Source organism: Bos mutus, chromosome 3, assembly GCF_027580195.1.
Source record: "Bos mutus isolate GX-2022 chromosome 3, NWIPB_WYAK_1.1, whole genome shotgun sequence".
NCBI classification, from domain to species: domain Eukaryota; kingdom Metazoa; phylum Chordata; class Mammalia; order Artiodactyla; family Bovidae; genus Bos; species Bos mutus.
The window spans coordinates 110,387,998-110,415,166 of NC_091619.1; the positions used below are offsets into that span (position 1 = coordinate 110,387,998).

General features: G+C 55.2%; 1 protein-coding gene across 1 annotated transcript in view; it reads right to left on the minus strand.

Annotated features, from left to right (window-relative positions):
- Positions 1-1,237: 1,237 nt before the first annotated feature.
- Positions 1,238-27,169, minus strand: part of NGEF (neuronal guanine nucleotide exchange factor) — a 48,423-nt gene continuing 22,491 nt past the window's right edge. The window contains exons 4-13 of the mRNA XM_070365365.1: positions 16,319-16,479; positions 14,484-14,636; positions 12,635-12,764; positions 10,653-10,727; positions 6,926-7,015; positions 5,730-5,893; positions 5,174-5,329; positions 4,348-4,427; positions 3,484-3,588; positions 1,238-2,240 (exon numbers count right to left, since the gene is read on the minus strand). Of these exons, the coding sequence (XP_070221466.1) occupies positions 2,050-2,240; positions 3,484-3,588; positions 4,348-4,427; positions 5,174-5,329; positions 5,730-5,893; positions 6,926-7,015; positions 10,653-10,727; positions 12,635-12,764; positions 14,484-14,636; positions 16,319-16,479 (1,305 nt within the window). The 3' untranslated portion in view covers positions 1,238-2,049. The remainder of the gene's footprint in view (positions 2,241-3,483; positions 3,589-4,347; positions 4,428-5,173; positions 5,330-5,729; positions 5,894-6,925; positions 7,016-10,652; positions 10,728-12,634; positions 12,765-14,483; positions 14,637-16,318; positions 16,480-27,169) is intronic.

The following is a 27,169-nucleotide window of genomic DNA, read 5'->3' on the forward strand; positions in this document are numbered from 1 at the left end:
GCCACAAGAGGATTCTTCTGAGTGAGCGCTGGAGAGAGGAGCTAGCCTTCTTCCCTTATTTTTTTCACCATCATTTCTAGCTACCTGCTTGGCCTCGTTGGTTTGTCTGAGTCCCTGACCACACTTGTTCAGGCCAGTTTTCTCCACCTGGATACTCAGATGACCATACGTGGTACCCATTCACACTCCCAAGACACATCATGGCTTCAAAGTTTCGGCCTATAAAAGACTGTTGCAGTGCTGACCGGTTTTCATGAAACTGTGTACAAATTATTACATGTAACCTCCAGTAGACAAAGCCTCGTTAGAGCAGATGACACAAGTCACAATGCTGTCTCCCAGCTCCAAAAACAAAAGCTGGATAAAGACTAGGACCAACGACCCCCCCACCCCCACCCAAGAGCAGCATGGGGCTCAGAAATAGACCCTCTCCCCTTTCCCCAACTCCTGGGAAACTCAGGTGCAGGTAGGCCCCCCCTCCCCGCCCCGCCCTATCCCAACTGGGGTTGCAGCAAGGAGGCACCAAGAGCATCAGCCCCTCACTGGGATCCGGGGGTCCCTCCCCAATTGTACCAGCATGTTACACGGGTCTGAATCTTTCAGGGATTTATCCAGTTCTCAAAGGGTCTGAGGGCCCAAAAACCCCAACCATGTTGTGATTTCTGGGAAGATGCTCCATCTAAATCCTGGGCTTCTGATCAGTGTCCTGATAAGGAGGGCATGGCCTCTGGCAGGGTTGGTTTCCAGGCCCTCCTGTTCTCAGACCTGGGGGGTAGGGGGAGGGGAGGGAAGGGGCGTGGCTCCGAGGACCCACTGCAACCTCCAGGTAACTGGCTACCGCCTCTGAAGATAGGAAGAAGTGCCCTGGACCAGTGGCTGGCTGGATTGGAAGCTGAAGTCTCAAGCCTGGTGGTCGGATCCCCTATGGGACCACAACGCCCCCCATACCTCTGTCCCACAGTGGTCTTCAACCCTGCCTCCCCCATCGCCTCAGACAGCTTATTCTGTTTGTGGAGTCCCTCACAAGTGGAGGTCCAGACCCACTTCCATCCTGAGGCCCCATCCTGGCTGCTTCCTCCTCCACGGGAAGCCACCTCAGCTGTCTCCTGGGACAGGCCGCCTCCACGGCCGGGAAGAGGGCTCTTCTGTCCCTGCCCAGACCCAAGCACTGCATTCCTGTGTGCACCAGGGAAATAAAAAAAGGAGACCTTCCTCTCCTTGATTTTATACATGATGCTTCTTTTAATGCAGCCAAAAATGATATTTGCTTTTCTCGGAACCATAACCCGTACAGGATGCAGTGGCCAAGTCATTCCTTTGTGACACCAGGGCTCCTGAAGGGGCAGGTAACAAGTTATATCCAGCCGGTCAGGGAGCCAAAGGCGGCGTGGGCCCTCAGCCAAGCTCTGGCAGGCCTGCCGTGAGGCAGAGGCCAGCCGTGCAGCCAGAGGCGGGTGGAGGCTCGGGGGCAGAGGCGGACAGAGGCGGATAGTCTCCTGGTCCTCTGAACGGAGACCAAGGGCCGCTCATCAAGCACATCAGGCCAGAGTGGTCCACGTGTGCGCCTGGCCGAGTCTGACAGCTTCTGGGGGGAGAGGACACGTGCAGGGAGTCGTGACACCTTCACCTTCACACTTGCCCTGGGCCCAGGGGCGCCCCAGGGTCTGGGGCCTCTCAGTACCAGGGGCGGGCCCTGGAGCCTGCCCATTGTCTGCCTTCCAAGAGACAGAAGAAGAGGTGGTATAATACTGTTTAAAATACACTTTCTCATCTACAAATGCAGCAGAGGGATGTGGGCACCCTCTCTCCAGTGGGTGAGCGAGGGGCCAGGACACATGAGCACGAACCACGTGGCAGGGAGGGGGTGGGGCGACTCGGCAAAGACCACCCCACCCAGGTCAGGTCACACCCTGCTGCCTGGGGAGCGGGGCCTTCCCCCAGAACCCCTCCACTGTCCGCTGGGGTCTGCCTGCCAGGCCTCGTTCCTGCCTACATCCCTCCACCAGGCAGGGGGTGGGGGGTGTGTGTGTGTGGGGGTGCGGTCAGGGGTCATTGCCGATTCCGGCTGCCCAGCTTCCTGCGGTCCTTATTCTGGCTGCGCTGAGGGTCGTCCATCTTGTGGACACGGAAACACTCCTTGAGGTTCTGGGACCGGATCTTGGGGTTCAAGATCTCCTCGGTCATATTGCTGGGGAACCAGCCTCGCTCCTGGTCATGCAGACGCTCGCCAAAGATCCAGCCTGGGAGGGAGGGGAGACAGCAGGTCACAAGCTCTCTCCAAGTGGCCTGGGCTGGGCCTCCCTCCGGTGCGTGGGGAGCAAGCGGAAGGGAGACTCGGGAGTCCGTCCAGCTTTCCCAGGGGCCCCCTGCCCTCACACTCACTGATGGAAATGCTCAGACCGGGTGTATCCCCCAGAAGCTGGGGGGAGGGGTGCAGCCCTCCTGGGGAGCTCAGTGCCTGTGCACAGGGAGGTGGAGGAACCCTCCGCACCCTGTGCCATCGTGGTCCCATGCGTATTGACTCCGGGACCCATTCCCAAGCCCTCAACAATCTCAGACTGCCCCACCTGTGGCCAGGAGACCCCAAGGGCCACCCCCAAAAGCGAGAGGCATTGAGGGGCTGGTGGGATGGCAGCTGGCCCAGGACGCCACCGTCACCCTCTTGTTGGGCAGCCCTTCCCTGAGCCTCAGACTCCTGAGAGCTGGGTGGTCAGCTGACCGTGGCCAGGTCACAAACCAGCCAAGTGCCCTGACTCTCTGCTCCACCCACCCCTGCATCATGGCGTCCTGGTGGTGGGGGGGCGGGGGACGGGGTGCTGTGGCCCAAACTGCAGACCCTGCCGGCAGGTCCTTGGGCAGGGCTGAGGCCTGGGGTCGGTGGGGCTGGAGCATGTCTTCTGCAGGCCACTAGGAGGGGTGGCAGGCTGTTTATATTCTGGGGATGGGGGGAGAGGGCAGGAACCACAGCTCGCCCAGCGCTGGGTGAGCCCCTAGGATTTGTGGTGGTGGCCATGGTCTTCCCCGGAGGTCACCAGCCTGTGACCTTCCAGCCAGGACCTCAAAAAAAGGGGAGGAACTGGGGTGGGGAGACATGCAGTGTGCACTTTGGGGATTTAGATTAGGAACAACTGATGTAGAAATAAGGGGTCCGTTTTCCAGGAGGGGGTAGCCAACCTCTGGCGCTGGTGTCAACAGCAGGAGTGGGCAGGAGCCCCAGGGGGTGGCTTCCTGGCCCACGTGGGACCATAGGCCTGGTGTTCACAGGCTCATCTGGAAGCTTGCTGCAAATACAGGTCCGGGTCGGGGCGTTCCTGGTCTTCATCCCTCCCACCATAATGGGGAGGCTGATGCCAGGGCCGGACGAGGGGAAAGGGCACTGGGTGGGCGCAGGGAGCACACGGGGAGAGGCACCCCCCTACCCCGGGGCCCCGTGGGGTGGGCACAGGGAGCCCCGCGGGCAGAGGCGCCAGCCCCGGGCCTCACCGTCCTCTGTCTTGTCCAGGATGTTGAGGATGTCGGCCAGCTCCAGCGTCAGCTCATCCGGCTGCTGGGCCACATACGGGTGCACACACTGGACCTGGGGGCAGTCTGAAGGGAGGAAGGGGTGGCCCGTCCTCATCACGTGGCACCCGCCCTGGCTGGGCACCCGCAGAACCTGGCCCCCCAGCAGTTATCAGGGACACGCCCCCCCACCCCCACCCCTCCATCCCCACCCAACCCCATCCAGGAGACAGGATGGACCAGCAGCTGCTGGAAAAGGGCTCATTGGAGGGAGGGGTGGGCGTGGCTCCAAAATAAAGTCAAAACAGCCGGGAGTTCTGAACAAGTCATAGCTGGTGCAGGGATGAACAGGCTGCCAGTGTGGGGGGAGGGGCGGGGAGGGCTCTTATTTAGACTTTGAAGGAGGCTCCTCGGTCCTGGGCTGGGTCCTGGGAGCGGCCTGGGGACGTTCAGGACTCGGTGAACATGGTCAGGATGGCGCTTGAGCCCTTTCCTATTTTGGAACGTTTTCAGACGATCAGGCGCCCCAGAGAACACTGGTGTTTGCCTCCTGGGCCCAAATCCCTTCGGTGTCCTTGCAGCACCGGTCACTTAAGACCTGCTGACTTTTATGTCTTCATTAACCGTGGAAACGTTTGCAAAGCTCAGGCACACCGTGTCCTCCGTGGGGTACCGAGCTTGCATCAGGGTGCGAAGGACCTCTGGGCAGTTGAAGCAGCCTTCCAGAGGCCTCAAAGGCCCTTTAGGTGGAGTGCAGAGGCCCCTGTCCGAGGCTGACCTGCAGAGTCCTCCCTGACCATCATCTGTCCCACCTGGCGGGTACCCCCTCCCCAGTGGGCCGCTTACCGAGCAGCCGGGACGTGAAGGAAACGAACTTAGTTCTTCGGTTGGGGGCCAGCGAGGTCATCCAGCGCTTCATCTCGCTCCTGGGTCAGGAAGAGAGCAGATGCTGCCAACACAGAGCGTCAGCACCCACCCGAGGGGAACTGCAATGCCAGGCACCCGGCAGGCTGGCCCTGGGGTCCCGAGCTTGGCACCAGGGAGCAGGCCAGGCGGAGCCCTGCAGAACCTCCCTGGGGGCATCTTTCAAGTCAGTGGGTGAGGGTGTGTGAGCCCACGACACCCAACGTTCACCCAGAGGTGAGCCCTGGGTGGCCAGTTGCCCTAAGCCACAATCGTGGACTCGGGGAGGCTGACGCCACCCCGTCCCCCCGAGGCAGTCAGAACTGGGCTTGATGTGCTGGGTGACACCTGTGAGTTCTGGGGTGTGGGGGGCTGGGCACCAGGTGTCCCAGCTCCAGGGCTCACAGAGCATCGCCCCGCGTGGACCTGGCCATCGCTCTCAGAGCCCTGGGGGTGCAGGGGAGACAGCCTGGCTGCTCAAGGGTGGTAGGTGGGCCCGAGACTGCCCAGCAGCGGCAATTCACTGGTTGGCCTGACCCGAGGGCTCTACAACAGCTCATCAGAGTCTGAGGCCCAAGGGAACACACACACACACACACACACACACACACACACACACGCGCGCACACACACAGCCAGCAACGCACTCACCCCCAACCCCGACACTAACACAGGATGGAAATCCTCTGGACAAGGCCTGGGGGAGGAAACACGGGAGCTGGGCGGACAGTGAGCCCCAGGAAAGGGGACGGCCGCCCTGGGCACTCACTGAGAGGACGCCTTCAGCATGTAAGTGGCCTCCCGATCGTCTGAGTTCTCGAGCAGCCGTAGGATGAAGACGTTGGCCAGCGTCTGGCCCTGGTCCTCCAGTTCCTCCGCGCGCAGCAGGCCTCGCGGGGCCGAGTCAAACACCTGGTACTTGTCTCTGGGGACCCAGGTGGCAGGAGGGGCTTGTTGGTCCCCAGGACGCTCGGATTCCCCGGAGACCTCCCACCCCAGCCCTGGCCAGCGGGACCGGCCCCACTGCGGCCGCTCCTCACCGCCTTCGGAAGCTCCCCACCTGACGCCTGTCCCCCTCACCCCCAGCCCCCCACCCGCCCCCACCCCTGGCGTGGACGGTGGACAAGGGGTCTGCACCCCTGACACAGGAGCTGCTGGGCACACCCCGGGCAGCAGGCACTGAGCTGCAATACTTAGGAGAACCACCCGCAGTTGGCAGGAGGGAAAAACCAGCGAAGCCCAGGGGTTTAAATAAACTTGCCCGAAGGCCCAGGGCACTGCCCCCAGGCCCCGGTGACTCCCCGCCCCTCCCGCCTGCCGCTCACCCTGGAATCTGCCGGCAAATCACCAGCAGGTCGTTGAAGAGAAAGAGGTAAATCTCCCGGAAGAGCTTCTTGGTCCGCAGGGTCCGCGAGGTCTTGGGGCCGGACATCTGCTGCAGCTCGCCCTGCTTCAGCAGCCAGCGGGAGTGCGAGATGATGGGCACCGACTGGGGGGCGGGGGGGGGGGCATGTCAGGGGAGGCTGTGCCCTCCGCACCCTGCCCCAGCTCCCCTGGTACTCCGACTGGAGCGGTAACTGTGGTAACGGGTGTTGGGGACCACACTGGGCCCAGGACACGGGCACTGGTGGGAGGGATGGGTGGGTGCTGGGCACACGCGGGAAGGGTGTGTGTGTGTGTGTGTGCGCCTGAGTGGGCAGCTGTGTACTTGTCTGTTGTTTGTGTGTCCTCGTGTGCGTCTATGTATACGTGCTTGTGTCCAAGTGTGTCTGTGTGTCCTGTATGCGTCTGTACTCACGGGGGTGTGTGTGTACACGTGGGTGCCTGTGTGTGCTATCATGCCTCACCAGGCTCAGCCTGAGTGATGCAGAATCAAAGGAGGGTTCAAGTTCCCAGGGGAGAGGGGAGAACTGGGACCCCAGGGCGAGGAGGCCGGGCCTGCATTCCCCCACTCCACGGCTCTGGGGCGATTACTCGGCACTCAGCACTCAGCCAGCAAGTGGAGCTACGTGAGGCCTCCCCACCACCCCGAGGTCTGCATCTTCAACTGAGGCTCGGTGCCCAAAGAACCAGCGTGACCTCACAGACCCTCGGTAGGCACCATGCCCTTCTGCCCACGTCACCAGAAACCCTGGGAGCCCTTAGGGTCACTGGTGCCTGAAGCTTTACACAAAATTGGGGAAGAAGGTGGGTAACTTCCACCTGATTTTCAAATCGCCCAGGATTAAGAACCCCTGGACTGGTTCATGTCCTGTTCTTCTTTCAAGCTGACTGTTCAAGGTCACGCAGCCGGTAACTGAGAGCAGGCCGCTTCTGGGTCCCTGCACTGCCCCGCAAGAAAACAGTCTAGGCCAGTGCGATGGCCTGGTGATGGGGGGCAGGGGAGGGCCCTCCGCTAGGGGGTCAGGGAGGGCCTCAGTGGGGGTGGCACCATGCTGAGACCCAAGCATGGCCATTCAGCGGGCCTGGCCAGTGGCCTGTGCCCCAGGCCGGCGGGCGGGGCCGGGGACGCATGGTTGACCTTGATCTTGAACTCCATCTTCTTCTGGATGCTGATCATCTGCTCCGTGCGGCTCATCTTCCTGACGCCCTCGTTGCACGCTTTCACCACCTGGAACAGGAAGGCAGACACATCAGGCCACATGCAGCCAGCGGTCTCTGGCCACGTCCTTCGGGTACTCAGGCCACAGCTGAGACACTGACTGGCCAGTCTCAGTGGGGTCTCAGTTCCAGTGGAGAAAGCTGGGGCCTTGTCCTTGGCGGGACGCAGACTCCAGAGAACACAGAAAGCAATGCTGACCCCTTGCATCACCTAAGAGAACGGTTTTCAGCAGGATGTCCTGTCTCATCTGTCAGCCTGGAAATGCCTGAGGCCTGGGATTCGGGCTCTGTCACGTGCTGCAAGGGGAGCACAGGTCCCCCCAAGCTTCCTGGGAGGCCACCCGGGTACCAAGAGGCCAAATGAAAGCAGATTTTCTGCGACCTTGTTCCAAGGACTCGATATCCGCTCCGGATCACAGGTGTTGAGAACAGGGCCTGGCGCTCAGCATGCAGGAAGGAAGACAGCGCCCAGAGGTGCGTGTATGGGGTATCCCCTGCAGTGGTTGGAACGAGGAAAGCTGTCCTCAACCTAAATGTCTGCCGATGCGGCAACTGGGATTGATTAGTGCTTGTAAAGCCACATAACCCTGTATTCTGAAGTCATGAAAAAAAGCTCGAGAGAATGTGTTAGTCACTTAAGTCGTGTCCGACTCTTTGCAACTGCAAGGACTGTAGCCCACCAGGCTCCTCTGTCCATGGGATTCTCCAGGCAAGAATGCTGGAGTGGGTAGCCATTCCCTTCTCCAGGGGATCTTCCCGACCCAGAGATCAAACCAGGGTCTCTCTCACTGGCCGGCAGATTCTTTACCGCTGAGCCACCAGGGACACCCACGAGCGCCGAAATGGAGGGCAAAGCCAGCTTGTAAGCCACAAGCCCCTTTTGCAGGGAATACAACCATGTGTGCAGGCGTCCATCTGGAAGGGTGGGCTCCAGCGTGCTGGCAGGGGGTGTGGGAGAACTGCGGATCCTTGCCGCCTTTCTGCTTATGAACAGTGTGTGAATCCGTATTCACTGTTTTTATAAATTAGGGGAAAAAACCCCACCTTTATAAAAAATGATAATAAGAAGCAAGAGTATACCTTTCATTACAAGGAAATAAAAAGGGAGAGGAAGGCAAAAAACAACTTGAAAACAGAGAACACTTGCAGGTGCCCCGAGACCGCTTGGGGCCCCGTGGGAGCTGCGATGGAGCTCCCGCCTGACCAGCTGCGTGTGACCAGGTGTGGCAGAGGGCCTGGGCAGAGGCAGCCAGGCTGGCGGGCAACTGGCCCTCCCTGACCAGCCCGCTCAAGGCGCCAGCCTTTCCTCAACTAGGCTGGCAGGGAAGTGCCATTTCCCCCAGTATTCAAAGGGTATAGTTGCCAGAGGGATTTTGCGGCCACCTGGCCTGGAGTGAACGACAGAAGGAGAGACCTGGGGAGAAATGACTGCATTCAGTTACAAAGTCCTCGTGGCTCAAAGTGAGAGGGTAACAGGCAGGGAGCCCAGGGGTCTCCAAACGGAGGAAACAGGCTGCAAGAGTCAGACATTTTTTTATCTCTCCCTTAAGTGGCAGGAAGAAACAAAACAACATGTGTCAGATTTTTTTCCTCCCCTATACAAAATTAAAAGGAGGTTTCTCTTAAAGTTCTGTGTTGCCATGACGACACCTGGTTCTACCTGAACTTCTCTCAAGCTTTGAGCTAACCAATGTGGTTTTCTTACTGCTACTGCTAAGTCGCTTCAGTCGTGTCCAACTCTGTGTGACCCCATAGACAGCAGCCCACCAGGCTCCCCCATCCCTGGGATTCTCCAGGCAAGAACACTGGAGTGGGTTGCCATTTTCTTTTCCAAAGCATGAAAGTGAAAAGTGAAAGTGAAGTCGCTCAGTTGTGCCCAACTCTTAGCGACCCCATGGACTGCAGCTTACCAGGCTCCTCCATCCATGGGGTTTTCCAGGCAAGAGTACTGGAGTGGGGTGCCATTGCCTTCTCCGTTTCTTATGCTATGTTAATGAAACTATGTATTTGCTTTGGAATTTGCCTTTATTCAAAATGGTTCCACCTAAGATGAACTTTTTTTCTTTTCTCAAACCTTGGGCTGATAATGGCTCAATAAACCAGCATTCATATCAATTGTTTTATGGCCGAGGAATGACACACCCCATTCCATCCTATCTCAAAAATGCATATCGTGGGACAGAGGCCTGGTGAAACTGCCTCAGCTTTGAGGTGTCTCTCTTATCTGATTAATAGCTTTCTAACAGACAAAGTCCTGAATATTCATTGGAAGGACTGATGCTGAAGCTGAAACTCTAATACTTTGGCCACCTGATGTGAAGAAGTGACTCATTTGAAAGAACCCTGATGCTGGGAAAGATTGAAGGCGGGACGAGAAGGGGACGACAGAGGATGAGATGGCTGGATGGCATCACCGACTCGATGGACATGAGTTTGAATAAAATCCGGAAGTTGGTGATGGACAGGGAAGCCCGGTGTGCTACAGTCCATGGGGTCACAAAGAGTAGAACACGACTGAGTGACTGAACTGAACTGAACCGACATAAAGCAGTTTGCTAAAAACTAGCAAGGGGGCACGCTTTCTGCTCCCTTCTGATGTCTATGTCAGAAGCTTTGTCTATCTCTTTTATACTTTAATAAAACTTTATCACACGAAAAGCTCTGATGATCAAGCCTCATCACTGGCCCCGGATTGAATTCATCTCCTCCGGAGGCCAAGAATCCCGGCGTCTTTCATGGCTCAGCAACAACCTTTCAGAAATGGCTCAGAACCACCACCCGACAGCTATGGAGGCTAGTCCTTTTACTAAGCTGCTGCCGCTGGTACGCTGAGTGGGAAAGAATTCTTAACACCAGGCGCTGTTATAGGGTCACCAGCACGACAGAGTGGCCTGCCGCACAGATGCCAAGAGTGGGCTCGCAGCGCCAGTGGACACCAGGAGCAAACACACGTGGCGGCACTGTAAGACAAACGTTTTAAGACAAATCCTTGAACATCCGCCGACCCGTCCCGCCCAGCATGTGCTCTGCTGACAGCTTCCAGGAGGAAGCTCTTCTGGTCGAGGATCAAGAGCGGAGATGGTTTCTCTCCACTCTGGGGCAGCAAAGGCCCAACTTGGCAGGGCAGGCACATCTCCTGCAGCTCTAGGGCTGAGGGCTGGGAGAGAGGTGGGAATGGGAGAGGTGGGATGGAGGGGACTGCAGTAGGAACCCCAGGACAGAGCTGCCCAGGGCCTAAGAAGAGCCAGAACTGTCCTCAGAACGTGGGCGGGGAGGGAAAAGCCGGAGCTTTTTTGACACTGGAAACGGGCAAGGATGAAGGCGAGGCCTCCGAGGGCCGTGATGGAAGCAGTGGTGTGGCTTGGCGGGAGAGGTCCACAACCATGTCTGTGGGTAAAGGGCGCCCGCTGGGGGCCTGGTCCACCCCGCACGGCGGCAGCCTGTGCAGAGAAGGAAGCCCTCTGCCTGTGCAGGCCCCACCTGACATTTTTTGGACCCGGTGACTTTTCTGAATTGCCAGAGCAAATATGAAAGTGAATTTGCATCTTCCAAAGACAATACCAAGACAGGAGGGAGCAGGACAGGGAGGTGGGTCTAGAGGAGAAGACAGTTTACTGGGAAACGCGCAAGGAGGAAGCACGACTCACCAGCTCCAGTTCCTTGTGGGCGTCCAAGGCGGTGCCTTCGCGCTCAGACCTTTCCTCCACCCTCTTCAGGATGTTCTGGGCACAGGGAGAGTCCGCACTTGGTTTCATCGTGGACGGCTGTTCCTCCGCTCCCCCCCACCCCGCATGGTGCCCTCCCCGCTGGTCCCAGCAGCCTCACATGGCTGTGACACCCCCCACGAAGAGCGCAGACATGGGGCGAGAGAACCTTCCACCGACCCGGGGGCCGAGCATTGCACACAAGCCTTGCCTGGCTCTAAGGTGAGTCGAGGTCTCCCCCAGGACTAACTACGAGGGCCATGCCAGAGCCCCAATCTCCTTACAGCAGAGACCGAAGCAAAGGGACTGACCACGTGGAAGCAGGGAGGCGGGAAGGCAGGACCAGCAGCCTGGGGAGGGTCACTCAGGGTTGCCCGTCCCGAATCGAGCTCAACGTTTGCAGCAGCAAGAGTGGGCCTGTCATCTGAAGCTAAGTAGCAATGACCCGGAGGTTTTGTTCACTCTGGTTTTATTGAAAGAAAAAGTCTTTTTTCCAGTAGTTGGGTTGTTTTGAATTTCGCCTATAAATGGCAATTTTTGCATTGCTCTTCATATTTTACACGATTCCTGCCTCCCGGGTCTCCTCATGCTCATAGTTTGGACCTGCTCTCACCCCATAGGAGGGTTGGGCACATCTCAGCACAGTCCACCCCCTCTCGCCCCATCCAGGCTGCCCCACATGGTGGCTTCAGAACAAACATCTCCAGCTACCCACACAGTGTAGGATCACCCCCACCAGGTGTCCACCAGGGTGATAGGTATGCTCTTCACTCTCTCCTGAGCTCCAGACCAGACCCACCTCGGGACATCCCTCAGCTGCAGGCCCCCAGCCCACTCTGTGTAGTCACCTGCCCGTCTCTGCCCGGCAACCAAGCCAGCGACACGCAGTCAGCTCTGGCACCGCCCTACCCCTCCCTTACCAAGCTGGGGGTGGCGCTCAGCAAACCGCTCCTTTAACCATCCCTAACCGCAAATCCATCTCCTAGTGGACAGTGTGGCTCAGGTCCACCTTGTCTCATTGGGATGAAACCTGGTTTATGCCAGCTGGGTGCCAAGAGCACCCACCCTGACTTATCCCTTTGTCTCTAAACTCGGATGTTCAACGGCTCAAAGTCCTCCCAATGGTCCAAAACCGAATGCTGACCTCCCCACCTCGGGAAACAGCATCATCAGTCCAGCTGCTCAAACCAAAGATTCCCCTTCCTTCCTTCTCCACGGTAGCAAGTGCAGGGCTCAGTTCACTGATGTCCCTCCAGGATGCCGCACCTCAATGCCGCCAGCCCGCCTTTCTCGAATTGCTCGTGAACTTTTGCTCCCACTTCCGCTCTTGCCCTCCTGCCTGGCACTCTCCACGCGGCAGCTGCTTTGAGCTCTTAACCAACGTCCACTAAAAGGAGTGACCCCCATCACAGGGGATAGAATCCAATGCCTCAGCTGGCCCCGCAGGCCCCTGACCAGCCTCTGCCCACATCGCCACACTCACTCCCATCACGTTCCCCAGCTCACGGCCGGCCGACCCGTCTGTGGACCTTTCTGCCCCAGGACCTCTGCCTGAAAGCAGTTCCCCGTCAGATGAATGGCTCCTCCCTGTCAGGCAAGTCTTCGCTTAAATGTCACTCATCTGAGAGCCCTTCCCGATCCCCACCCTGGGAGTGGGCCAGGCCGTCACCCCTATCATGTCACCCTGATTCACAGTCCTCAGCCATGGCCACTTCCTGGCTGTGTGTGTGTCTCTCTCTCCCCACCAGGGTCTGGCTCTCCGGCAGCAGGGGCTGAGTCTCCCACTGCTTGGCACACAGGAGGAGCTTAATTAGGATTTGTGGAGCACATGCACTTCTCAGAAAGCCCGCAGAGACCTGGACTGACCAAAGGAAACAGGCGGCAGCTGAAGTCGGGGGCGGTGGTAGAGGGAGAGAGTCGGGTACCTGGACCAACAGCTTGAGGCGTGTGATCCTCTGGAAAGGCAGGATGAGGAAGGAGGAGAGGGGCAGCCCCCTGCACTTGGGGTCCAACTCCAGCTGCGCGATCAGCTCCCGGAAGGCTGCCTTCTCCTGGCTGGGCACACAGACGAGAGCGTCGGTGCATGCGTGCGTGCTGAGCTGCCTCAGCTGTGTCCAACTCTATGCGTACCCATGGACTGTAGCCCGCCAGGCTCCTCTGTCTGGGGATTCTCCAGGCAAGGATCCTGGAGTGGGTTGCCATGCCCTCCTCCAGGGGATCTTCCCAACCCAGGGATGGAACCCGCATCTCTTATGTCTCCTGCATTGGCAGACAGGTTCTTTACCACTAGCACCACCTGGGAAGCCCTCTCCGGCTTGTAGGAGGCATGAGTTGGAGAGGCTTCCTCCCCATGCACAGCCTCGTAGGAACCAGACAGCCCACGGGCAGAGGATGCGTCCATGCATCTATTCTTTCTCTCTTTTTTTTCTCTGCAAAACAAACTGTTCATGTACAAGTCAAATAACAATAGTGACTTCACATGCCCAGCCCATGAAAACTTAGCAAAATATGTTGTTGTGTGGGAAGGCAAGAACTCCTTGTATGGCCAAGACTATGAATCAGATACATAATTCAACGATTTTCCCAGCAGGAAATGATGGCAAGGTGAACCCACGTAGTGACAGAAGCAGGCGGCAGGCTGGAGACGGCTGCAGGGAGAACCTGGGCTGCTCCTGCCCGGCGGGGATGTCTCTTCTGCAGATGGGTTGGGCAGTGGAAACCACGGCTGGAGGGCAGATGCTGGCCCAGGACTGCCTGACATCAGGGACATGGCACTCAGCCCCGAGAGTCTGCTCTCACGGGCCACACCAGTGGATCCCGGGGCACTGCAATATCCAGAGTCCTCGCTTCCTGTGTGACTGTCTTCTCAATGCTTATCCTCAAAACCGGCATCCGGATTCCCTCACATCCCCACTGCAAACCCCAAATGTCAAACACCTAAATCCCCGAGGGCTCAACCTTTAAAACACCCCCAGTGAACTGCACTGATGAAAAGACCCAGCAAAGCATAAAGTCCAGAGTCACCACCCGGAGAGTCCTTTGGGGCCCGTTGAGTGTGCTAAGAACGTATCATCGTTTAAACTGTGGTCGAAACATGGCACAGAAAATGTGAAGAACTCAAAAGCGGCAAGTTGATGAAAAACTTCTCTCAACGGAAACCCCAAGGAAGTTTACAAAGGGGACAGATTAGTAAAATTCAAGGGCTTTGGCTGGAGAGGGCTTCAAGGTGGTGCAGTGGTACAGAACCCACCTGCCAATGCAGGAGACGCTGGTTTGATCCCTGGGTTGGGAAGATCCCCTGGAGGAGGGCATGGCAACCCACTCCAGTATACTGGCCTGGAGAATCCCATGGACAGAGGAGCCTGGCGGGCTACAGTCCATAGGGTCACAAAAAGTCGGACATGACAGAGCACACACGCAATCCAGATGCTGGAGAATCACCAAAAAGACTCCCTCCCCAATCCTTGCCTTTGTCTCTGATTCAAACCACTCTCCTGCTGTCCTGGGCCTCGACTGGTCCTCATGGCCTCAAGCTCCCTTTTCTAAACCTCGCAGAGCCCTGCGTGGCCATCTGGACACAGGTCCAGTGGGTGCTATGGCCAACGGTCCCAGGGTCACCATTTCCCTGGTGGCACCAAAAGCCCCAGCACGTGCCAGCCTTGGATGCCGTCCCGGGAAAGCAGAGGTCCAGGGACCACAGCTCAGGGCCAGCGTCGGAGGAGGGGGCTGCCCGGGCCTCGCCTCTGCGATGATCCCGCCCCTGGCCACACTCACAGCAGCTGCTTATAGGTCCGCTCCTGGTAGGTCTGGTTGCTGACGTAGGTGATGTAGACGGAGAAGTGGTCAGCGGCGTAGCGGTACACGATGTCACACACGTCCGAGATGACGATGTTTTCCTCCATCCGGCGCTCCAGCTCCAACAGAAACCTGGCGGGAGGCGGCTGGGTTAGGGAAGCGGGGGGGAGACTGAGGACACATCCTCGCCAAACCAACACGACAGGACGGGGTCCCACCGAGGGGGCGTGTTCTATCACATCAAGGAATTACTTGTTCAGGTTTTCTGGTAGATGATAACATTAGGAACATTTGCTAAAGAGACCTCCTCCGTACATGCGTACTGATGTGTTTATGAAGTGAGATGACGATGGGAATTAAGTTTGGAATGCTCCCGTGGGTGGCGGGGTTGGGGGGCGGATGGGGCCATAGGTGAATCGACATGCTGCAATGCGGGCTTGTTCTGCTGTTTCTACTTCTGCATGTTTGGGATATTCCATAATAACATAGAAACAAATATGTAAACAGATAGACACCCCTCCTGCAGCATGGGGGTGCGGTGGCAGAGGCCGAGGGGCCTCCAAGATGGCACTGGCCTCAGTCAGGTCTCGCCTCCCTGAGCCCATCTGGTGGGGGGACTGCCACAGGATCTGGGGGCTGCAAATAGGAAGGTGGGGTGTCCATGTGCAGGGGGACCCACTCCGGAGGGTCCACGGAGAGCCACATGGGGAGCAGGGGGCTGCTGCTGCCCAAGTGCTACTTCTCATCGGAACAGGGGCGGTCGGGTCTGCTGATAAAAAGCTGAGTTTTAGCTGCAAACCTCCACAGAATAAGGTGCAAATGGTAAATGGATCTCTTATCCTAACAGAATGGCTGGAGCTCTTCTTTGCAATGATCAGTCAATAGATGTCTATCCCTCCTCCACTTAAGCACATCCCATCCTTCTTGAGCCAAAATCTAAGCACAGGTCCAATCACGACTTCCATGTAACTGTAGAGGAGAAAGTGTAACTCCAGGACTGCGCTCCGACTTGCCCTCAGGGGATCTTGGGCCCTGCGTGCGCCAAGCCAGGGCCTGTGGCCTCAGGATAAAGAGCATGTCACCTGGACACCACTGTGTGCAGTGCAGGCGCAGGACACACGAGCACCTGCGCCGATGGGAGGGACCCGCAGGCAGCAGTTCTGTCCGGGGGGACGCAACTGGCCTTGTTGCTGGGAGGGTGGCAGGTCTCTGGGTTTATGTATTTAGGTTTATCTTTTGCCTTTTCATCTTTTCATGTGAGAGTTGGACCATAAAGAAGGCTAAGTGCCGAAGAACGGACGCTTTCGAACTGTGGTGTTGGAGAAGACTCTTGAGAGTCCCTTGGACTGCAAGGAGATCCAACCAGTCCATCCTAAAGGAGATCAGTCCTGAATATTCATTGGAAGGGCTGACATTGAAGCTGAAGCTCCAATGCTTTGGCCACCTGATGGGAAGAGCTACCTCACTGGAAAAGACCCTGATGCTGGGAAAACTGAGGGCAGGAGAAGGGGACGACAGAGGATGAGATGGTTGGATGGCATCACCGACTTGATGGACATGAGTTTGAGCAAGCTCCAGGAGATAGTGAAAGACAGAGAAGCCTGGTGTGCTGCAGTCCATGGGGTCGCAAAGAGTCAGACACGACTTAGCGACTGAACAACAATAACAGTTTAGTTATAGCTTATTACAGAAAACTCCAAACATTCAAAAGCAGAGAAGCCAGTGTAGCAGGCATGCACCACCAGCCCCAGCCTCACCCCGGGTGAGAAGGAGGGACTGGAAGGTGCCCCACAAGGATCAGGGCACTGGCTCACCGCTCGCTGACGGCCATGACGTCCAGCACGTTGGAGAAGAGGATGTGGGCCTCGGACGGGTGCAGGATCTTCTTCAGCCGCTCGTTCTCCATGAAGTGGGACACCAGCAGGTTCAGGCTTTTATAGTAGGAGGCCTCAGAAGTGATGAGCTCGAACATGGCCTGGGACACCGGGCAAAGAAGACGAGAGGAGGGCCAGTGGTCGACACCCAGGGCTCACCTTTCCCCACTCTCAGACAGATGAAAGTGCAAGTTGCTCCATCGTGTCTGACTCTTTGCGACCCCATGGGCCATACAATCCATGGAATTCTCCAGGCCAGAATACTGGAGTGGGTAGCCTTTCCCTTCTCCAGGGGATCTTCCCAACCCAGGGATTGAACCCAGGTCTCCCACATTGCAGGCAGATTCTTTATCAGCTGAGCTACCAGGGAAGCCCAAGAATACTGGAATGGGTAGCCTATCCCTTCTTCAGAGGATCTTTCCAACCCAGGAATTGAACCAAAGTCTCCGGCATTGCAGGTGGATTCTTTACCAGCTGAGCTATGAGGGAGGCCCCTCAGACAGATGTAAAGGTTTTATTTTATTTTTGGCCACAATGCACAACTTGCAGGATCTTAGTTCCCCAAGCAGGGATCGAGTCCTCACCCTCAGCAGTGAAAGCTCCAAGTCCTAACCACTGGACCACCAGGAAATTCTCCAGATGCAAAGGTGGCCAGCACCCTTTCGGAGATCTCTCGCCTGCTCACAATAGTGAAGCTGGAGACGCCCTCGTGTCCAAGGTCAAACACGAGAGGTCATCCATTCTTCAGAGCTCCGACAGCTGCCAAGGGTGGTGACTCAGGACTGCTTCCTGGCGAAGAATGGGTGGGAGACTCATCCATAGAGGGAGCCCCACTTCTACACACCCAGAAAAACGTTTAGAAGGAACCAGGTCATGATGTCAACCACAGATGTCAACAGGGGGTGGAATTAGAGGGTGAATCTCACTCCTTTTCTTTTTTTAAAAAGTTTCTTTATTTTTTTATTTTTGGCTGTGCTGGGTCTTCACTGCTACATGGGCTTTTCTCTAGTGGCGTCGGGCGGGGGCTACTCTCTAGCTGTGGTGGCCAGCCTTCTCACCGCTGTGGCTTCTCTTGATGCAGAGCACAGGCTCGAGGCAGGCGGGCTTCAGTAGTTGTGGTTCCCGGGCTCTATTGAGCACAGGCTCAATAGTTGTGGCGCACGGGCTTACCTGCTCCATGGCACGTGGGAGCTTCCTGGCTAGGGATCGAACTCGTGTCTTCTGCATTGGCAGGCAAATTCTTTACCATTGAACCACCAAGGAAGCCCTACTTTTTTCTTTTTACCCTTTCAACTGTCTGAGAACTGAAGAATGAGCATAGATTGTTTCTTTCATGGTCTGATTTTATAATGTAATCAACAAAGCAAACTTCATTTTGAAGAAGAGAGAAAAAAGAGAAAGAAATCCATAATCTAATAAGCTTTTTGGAGGCAGCTTCTTCTCTATCATGCTTATTATGTGATTATTGAGCCTATGAAACAACAAACTCACTGGACCTCTGTTCCCTCATGTATCGTCTGTGAAGCAGGGTGGCAATGCCAGCTCACCCTCCTCCTTCACTCACAAGCAAACTCATGACCCTTCCTGAGGCCACCCTGGGGCCACCCTCACCTTCCTCCCCACCCCCATCTCCCTCTGCTGTTTATCAACCTAGCATGGGTTCAGGTCCCACTGTGGCCACCCGGCAGGGACGGTCTAGTGGGGTGAATTGTGACCGCCTTTCCAAAGCTGCGGGGTTTTCCCGGTGGCTCGGTGGTAAAGAATCCACCTGCCAATGCAGGAAACGTGGATTTGATCCCTGGATCAGGAAGATCCCCTGGAGAAGGAAATGGCAACCCACTCCAGTATTCTTGCTTGGGAAATTCCATAGACAGAGGAGCCTGGCATGGGTTTGCAGACTCAGACATGACTGAGCAACTAAACAACGCCTCCATACCTGGGTCTACATCCCACCCTCTAGCATCTGCAAATGGGAACCTGTTTGGCAAAAGGGTCTTTGCCCATTAAGTTATGGATGTCAAGGTGAGGAGACCATCCTGGACTGAGGTCTAAATCCAATGACAGGTGTCCTTGTAGGAGAGGCACAGAGAGAGACACACAGGGAAGAAGGCCAGGTGAGGACCCAGGCAGAGACGGGAGGGGCGCTGCCTCAAGTCCAGGGACACCCGGGGCCACCAGGAGCGGAAGAGGCGGAACCTGCTGACGGTCCATTTCAGGCTTCTGGCCTCCGCAACTGGGGGAGAGTTAATTACCACCCAGTCTGTGGTCATTTGTTACAGCAGCCCCAGGGAAATAAACAGACAGAGGAGGGCTGGAGCCAGGAGAGCGATGAACGCCGGGGGCCCTGGTCCCCTCCCAGTGTCCCGACCGCCCCCCATGTCTCAGGCCTCCATCCTCTCCACTGGCTGGAACTCTGATCCGGGGTTCAAGACTCTGGCAATGAACACTAGTGCTCCCAGGGACGGGAGGGACGCTGGAAGGAAGGGAGGCAGGCAGGGAGAGGGAGGGAGGACCAGCGTATTCTCCAGACACACAAGGCGCTTTCCCACTTCATGCTCTCTGCCCGCCCCTGCCCCCCGCCCCCAGGAGGGGCACATGGAAGGTCCCATTTTACTAAAGGAAACAGATGCAGAGTTAAGTAATGCCCCCGAAGTTACCGCTGGAGGGTGCAAGACTCAACCCAGGGGTTTTCCAAGTTCTGGACTCTGCCCCCGACTACCCACCCCTGCCGACTTAGATGCAGACAAGGCCGGGGATCCAGTGGGGTCTGCAGGCAGCCTGCTGGGCAGCTACTCTGCTGCCTCCATGCAAAGCTCAGACAAAGAGTCGACCTGGCAAAGTGCTTTAAAATAAGCGACGTATCTTCAAGTTGGGCATGCCTAACAGCATAAACGGGATCTGGCCACGGCACTAGTGGTAAAGAACCCACCTGCCAGTGCAGGGGACGTAAGAAACGAGGGTTCGATCCCTGGGTTGGGAAGATCCCCTGGAGGAGGGCATGGCAACCCACGCCAGTGCCTGGAGAATCCCATGGACAGAGGAGCCTGGTGGGCTACGATCCACAGGGTTGCAGAGTTGGACACAACTGAAGCGACTTAGCCCAGCATTGCTGAGCAACAGCCTAAACCTGCCCAGCACCAGTGAGAAAGTCCACACACACACACATCACTGCAGGGTGGCCCAGCAGTGACAGGCCGCAGGCCACCAGCAGAGGAGAACTCTGCCTCCCCCACCCCAGTGTCTGTGCCGCACATAAGACAATGTGACGAGGCGCTGAAACGAGCCTGCAGCCTCTCTCTCCCCAAGTCAAGCGTGCTCGGTCTGCTGAAAGATTCGAAACCACACTCAGCACGTCCCGCTGGCCTCGCCCGCGTCTGAGCTGAGGCCCTGGCACGGAAGGCCCCACCCTCTGCTCTGCCAGCGTCCACCAAGCCCTGCCTGGCAAGGCTGCACTGGGCAGGAAGTTCCCAGAAGTGCCTCTTACAGGGGCTGAAACAAATCACTTTTCCTGCTGCTAAATTTAAGTTTCTTAAGAAAACGTCAAGCCATTAGAGCTTGCTAATTCTAAGCAAATATAACCGAAAATAAAAAACACCCTAAACCAAGACAGATGAGTGCTGCAGATACCGAGAGAGGAAAAGGACACCAGTTCCAGGGTGAGCGCCTCAGATAAGGTGTGTCTCCCCGAGCGACGCCCCTGAGGCACACCTGGGGTCGCAGGTGGGAAAGGTCCCAGATTGCCGACAGCATCCTCGTCCTGATCCCCTGGAGGACACGGGGCTGGAGGCCGCTGGGCAGAGGCAGGCGGGTCTTTCAGCCGCTGACACGCCGCGGGCGTTGGGCTGAATCACCGCTAATTGATACCGGCTGTGCCCATTCACCGCACGCTCACTCCCTCTTTCTCTGTTTATAGGGCCATTAGTCATCTGTGGATTTTAGTTTTCCAGGGTGTTTGTCTTTATTTTATATGTCAGATTATTTGCCACATCAATATGGTTGTCTTTTCCTCATCAATATTATTTTCATCCTCAGTCATTCAAGCCTTTGAATGGGCGTGTGGAGTTGACAGGGATCCAGGCCCTGCTCATTTATTTACTCATCCATCCACTCACCCATTCATTCACTCATCCACTCATTCATTCATTCACCATTCAATCTTCCATTCATCTCTCATTCGTCCACTCATTCCTTCATCCACTCATTCCTTCATCCACTCATTCCTTCATCCACTCATTCCTTCATCCACTCATTCCTTCATTCATTCATCCATTCATTCACTCATTCATCCATCCACTCATTCATTCATCCATCAACTCATTCATTCGTCCACTCATTCATTCATTCATTCATCCATTCATTCATCCATTCATTCACTCATTCATCCATCCACTCATTCATTCATCCATCAACTCATTCATTCGTCCACTCATTTATTCATTCATCCAGCCACTCATCCATTCACTCATTCATCCACTATTCAGTCATTCATTCACTCATTCAGTCTTCCATTCATCTTCTCATCCATCCATCCATCCATTCACTCATTCGATCAATCATCATCCACTCGTTCGTTTGTCCACTCATTCATTCATTCACTCATCCACTCATTCATTCACTCGTCCATGAACTGGTCCAGGCCCCCAACACTCCTCCTCTGTGAACTCCATGGACTCCCCTGCTGCCTCACACACTTCCTGAGGACCTCCCTGGTGGCCCAGTGGTTAAGACTCCGCCTTCCAATGCAGGGGACACGGGTTCCATCTCTGGTCGGGGAACTAAGATCCCACATGCCGCAGGGAAACGAAGCCCTCGTGGCAACTACTGAGCCCGTGTGCTCTACAGCCCTGATGCCACAGCTAGAGAGAAGCCCGCGCCACAGCTAGAGAAGCCTGCATGCCACAAAGGAGACCCAAGTGCTGCAACTAAGACCCGAAGCAGCCGAATAGATTAAAAAAAAAAAAAACGCACTGGGGAGAAAAAGACTGAGTTGCAAGAACTGCTGACCACTCCTCGATGCCCCTTTGCCAGTTTGGGCATCACTTTCTGTCCAAACCCAGGAAACTCTTGGCCGTGTTTCTCTCTTAGTCATCACCGTCCTGAGACACATCAACGGATGTGACACTTCACTGATAAACAGTGGCCATAAATGTCCTGTTCTCTCACCTTGTTTATGCAGTGTTGTCAGAGATAAAACACCAGCGAGCAAAGGATAGTAACAGCTGCTGCCTGTCCAGCTCCTACCCTGCGCCTGGTGTCCTGCTGGGGACCTCCAACGTGTCACCTCCCTCGGTCCTCACTACAGCCCTGGAGATCCCCCGACGGCTCCCCCTGTGCGGATGAGGGTGCCACAGAGCTTGTGAGTGGCAAAACCAAGGTTCACGCCTCATCCTTTGGATCTCAGGGCCCTGTGCCTGGACTGCCCTGCCAGGGACGCCCTTCTGCACACACATGCCCAGGCTTTCATGAGAGCCCATAGGCCGGCGGTGCTGCCGGGCCACGGCCCTGGCTCCTTGCAGGTCGACGTGATGTCACTTGTGTAGAAGCTCCCTCCTTCCCACCCTCCTTCCGGCTAATTGTCTTTCTAGCTTTACATGGTGCTTTCAAGTGGGTGCATGCATGTGGGTGCATGCATGGTAAGTCGCTTCAGTCGTGTCTGACTCTGTGCGACTCTATGGACTGTAGTCCGCCAGACTCCTCTGTCTAATTCCCCAGGCAAGAATACTGGAGTGGGTTGCCAGGCCCTCTTCCAGGGGATCTTCCCTACCCGGGGAGCGAACCTGGGTCTGCTGCCTTGCAAGCAGTCTCTTTACCGACTGAGCCACCAGGGAATCCCTTTCAAGTAGGTGCTTGAGACAGTTTGTTAAGGGAGAACCTCTAAAGCAGCTCTCAGATGGGAACCAGGCCTGGCATCGGGTGATGGGTCTTACTCCTGTACTGCCCACGGCTCACAACTTCTCGCGGCCGTGGGGCCTCTCTTCCCAAGAGTGCTATTAGCTGTGCCGGCCGTTCATCCTTCTTTCCTGGCTCCAGCCGGACTGGACGCCTGATGGCCCGTCTCCTCTACCACGTGGCTTCCTGCAAGGCCTGGCCCCAGTCAGCACACAGGAGACTGCATGCGTTTGCTGCGCACCTACTAGGAGCTGTGGGCCCTGGGGATCCTAAGAGGACCAAGACCTGATCCCTGCCCCCGGGGGGTGGCCAGCTTAGGAAGCCACCCTGCTGGGGAGCTGGGGTCAGTGACGCTATCTGCCCTCCCCAGCTCACTCGTTCCACAGACACATGCCCAGAGCCCCCTCCAGGTAGAGTATGGGCTCAGTGCTGGTGACACAGAGGGACACACACACTGGGCACAGCCAGTGACAGCTCTGCAGGGATGTCCACAGTGACTGGGGGCCTTCACCTTGGCAGGCAAGGGGGGAGGCAGGCAGCCAGAGACAGCAGGCTTCTGGAAGGGGCTGTCAGAGTCAAAGAACCGATAAGAGTTAGCTGGGCAAGAAAAGGAGGGGAGACAGGCGTATCCCAATGCTCATCACAGCACTGTTTACAACAGCCAGGACATGGAAGTCACCTAGATGTCCATCGGCAGACGAATGGATAAGAAAGCTGTGGCACATATACACAATGGAGTATTACTCAGCTATTAAAAAGAATGCATTTGAATCCATTCTAATGAGGTGGATGAAACTGGAGCCTATTATACAGAGTGATGCGAAGAGTTGACTCATTGGAAAAGACCCTGATGCTAGGAGGGACTGGGGGCTGGAGAAAGGGACGACAGAGGATGAGATGGCTGGATGGCATCACTGACTCGATGGACATGAATTTGAGTGAACTCTGGGAGTTGGTGATGGACACGGAGGCCTGGCATGCTGCGATCGCAAAGAGTCAGACACGACTGAGCGACTGAACTGAACTGAACTGATACAGAGTGAAGTAAGTCAGAAAGAAAAACACCAATATAGTATATTAATGCATATATATGGAATTTAGAAAGATGGTAACAATGACCCTATATACAAGACACCAAAAGAGACACAGATATAAATAATAGACTTTTGGACTTTGTGGGAGAAGGTGAGGGAGGGATGATTTAAGAGAACAGCATTAAAACATGCATATTATCATATGCAAAATAGATCACCAGTCCAGGTTCGATGCATGAGAAAAAAAAAAAAAGAGGGGGAAATCCCACATATCTCAGCCTGACTCCATGACCACGTTTGTGAAAATTCAGATTCCCAGGCGCCTCCCCAGAGCCACGCATAACCTGTCCTTCAAGAAGTTCCCCAGGTGGTTCTGAGGCATGGCAGAGTCTGAGACCCCGGTGTCAGGGCTGGGGCATCCCCCAGCTCCAGAGCCTCCCCGTGTACCTTTCTTTCTCAAGTGTCACCTGAGTGCTGTGCTGGGCACCTGCCCGATACCTGACTTCCCTGCAGTGCTGCTTCCTGGAAGGTGGGGAGAGGTGGAGAGAAAGCTGTCCGAGACCAGCCCTGCCCTCTGCTTTGGGCCTTGAGTCTTGCTGCTGCCAGCCGCGGCCACCCTGGGTGGATTCATGTCCTCCCTCTGCCAGGCCTTGCTTCCCGCGTGATCCGACTGTCCAGGCACAAAGCTGTGCCCACTTCTGTGGCTAGAAGAGTAATGCAAACCCCGGAGGCACTAGGGTGGACAAGAGTGACCGAAGAGGCTCACAGTTAAGAAGTGGCCCTTAGAGCATCTCTTTTCATCCTTGACTAATGACAATGCAGCTGGATTTCAGAGCCCAGGCCGAGTCCTGCTGCAGTGTGGTCTCTAGTCTGTGCGGGAAATGCAAGGAGGGCCGCCATGGGGGCCATGGGGCCTCGGTGTCACCCTGGGAGCTGACAGCTACTCCCCCGCTCACTGTGGGACAGAGGGTCACACATTAAGCGCGAGTTAACCTGCAGGCCCTGGGGGGCCTGGTGTGCCCCCACACTAACCAGCTGCCCAAACCCAAGCCTTGGCAAGCTCACACACATCACAAGCCGATTGTTAGGTTTTTCTCAAGATGGCTCGAGTAATAGGGTAGCTTCCAAAAAAGTACCAAAACAGATACAGATTTGAAAAGACACGTGCCAGAGAAGAGGTTCAGCCTCATTCACAACAGGAGAAATGCACAGGAAAATCACAATGTGGTATCATTTATGTCCAGCTCACTGGTCAAGATAAACTCACCGGATGTCGTACCTTCCTGGTGAGAGGGAGCCAGCACCTTCACACACACCTGAAGTGTGAAGACAGCCTGGTGATAAGGTCTCAAAATTTCAAAAGTATATAACCTTTCACCCAACAGTTTCACTTAGCAACTCCTACAGTACGCCATCGTACAGGTCTTTTATTATTATGCTGCTGCTGAGTCGCTGCAGTCGTGTCTGACTCTGTGCGACCCCATAGACGGCAGCCCACCAGGCTCCTCTCACCCTGGGATTCTCCAGGCAAGAACACTGGAGTGGGTTGCCATTTCCTTCTCCAATGTATGAAAGTGAAAAGTGAAAGTGAAGTCGCTCAGTCAAGTCTGACTCTTCGAGACCCCATGGACTGCAGCCTACCAGGCTCCTCCGCCCATGGGATTCTCCAGGCAAGAGTACTGGAGTGGGGTGCCATTGCCTTCTCCCTTTATTATTATAAATAATGCTGTAATGAACATCTGGGATACACAGCATTTCTAATTGCAAATGTCCATCAACAGGGTACTGGTTGAATCAATTATGGAATATCATAAGCAGTAGAGCTCCATAAAGCTTAAAAAAAAAAAAAGAAAGAAAAGAAAAAAAAAATAGGGACCTCTCTTTCAGCTGACCTGGAAATACTGTCAAAACATTTTGGCGCATTGGATAAGAATCTGCCTACCAATGCAGGGGACATGGGTTTGATCCCTGGTCTGGGAAGATTTGACACGTCACAGGGTAACTAAGCCCGTGTGCCACACGTACTGAGCTGGTGTGCCCAGCGCGTGTGCCCTGCAACAGAGAAGCCACCATGGTGAGAAGCTCAAGCTCCGCAACTAGAGAGGAGACCCCGCTTGCTGCAACTGGAGAAAGCCCGTGAAGAGCAATGAAGATCCCAGTGCAACCAAATATAAATAAAATTAATAAATTAAACAAACCCATTTTGCTAAGTTAAAAAAATAAGCGAGACATACACAATGTACATAGAGCATATCATTTGTGTAACACACACAGACACTGGCCCCAAGGGCCAGGGGTTAGAAGGGGAGGCTTTCTTCACCATAATTCTGTTTGCTTTGTTTGAGATGTATGTCAAGTATGTAAGTTATTTATCCAACAGATTTATTTTAAAAATGCTAAATGGTAACATCACTTTTTTAAAATAGGTACGTGCATGCTCAGTCACTTCAGTCCTGTCCAACTCTTTGTGACCTCATTGTAGCCCACCAGACTCTTCTGTCCATGGATTCTCCAGGCAAGAATACTGGAGTGGATTGCCATGCCCTTCTCCAGGGGATCTTCCCAACCCAGAAATTGAATCAGTGTTTCTTATGTTTCCTGCATTGCCAGGCAGGTTCTTTACCACTAGCAGCACCTGGAAAGCCCCAGATAAGTATAAATGCTTGCAATATCTGATGTTTTGGGTGATGGCTACTGTCCATCTTAAAGCATGGGACAATTTGGGACTAATTTGCTGAACTGTTTGGGGTTTATCCTATGGAGACAAATATATGATTCAATGAAGGTTGGTAAATAAAACAACCACGACTTAATTTTCTGATAGAAGTGTATCATTAAAAAGCACGAGCAGTTTCCTAGTCAAATGGACGGTCTTCTTTGGGGGGGGTGCGGTGGAAATGAAAGTATATTTAAGTTCTAAGTTGTAAAGTGAAAGTGAAGTTGCTCAGTCGTGTCCGACTCTTTGCGACCCCATGGACTGTAGCCTACCAGGCTTCTTAGTCCATGGAGTTTTCCAGGCCAAGAATACTGGAGGGGGCTGCCATTTCCTTCTCCAGAGGATCTTCCCAACCCAGGGATTGAACCTGGGTCTCCCACATTGTAGGTAGATGCTTTACTGTCTGAGCCACCAGGGAAGTTGTAAAAACAGGTTGAAAGCAACAAAAACACAACTCTGATTTCAGAGGCTGATCAGACCCAGACTGTGAGTCCTACCCAAACTGGCTAGCTCCCTGGGAAGTCCCCGCCCACCTTGTTCCCAGGGGAATGGAACTGGGAAACTAGTTCAGACACGTATGGGCGGTGTCACCACAGTGCCAGCCTGGTAGTGTGCGCATCCTTGTTTCCATGGAGATGCTCGAAATATCATGCCCTGCTCAATTTTTTGAGCTCTGTGCAGCCAGTCCCCCAAGATCACCGGGACTTCATCTTTATCTGGTCTGGGGACACAACCCACACCAGGGGCAGGGGTGACTTCTCCAGGGGCTGGTGTTAGAGCAGGACCCCAGCTTCTCCTTCATTTCTCAGGACACTGGTGCCAGGTGTGGCGAAAGTCAAGCAACGCAGTGACCGTCCCCACCTCTCCCATTTGAACACCCGCCCCTTCCTCAGCGGCCTTCTTCTTAAGTTTCTGATTTGAATATTTGTCTAGTTATTTTCTCAGACCATCATGTTCTCAATCAGTAATTGAGAAACCACTCCAAACAGGAGGGTGGGAACCAAGAGCTTCAGACTTAAGTTAAAAAACAAAAAGTAAACCTAGGAAATCCTACACAACAGCTAAGAGAACATGTTCCAATGTCAGCCGCCTGATTTTTATACTTTAAAGAGGAGGAGGGGAAACACACAATTTTATTCTTAAATCCCGATT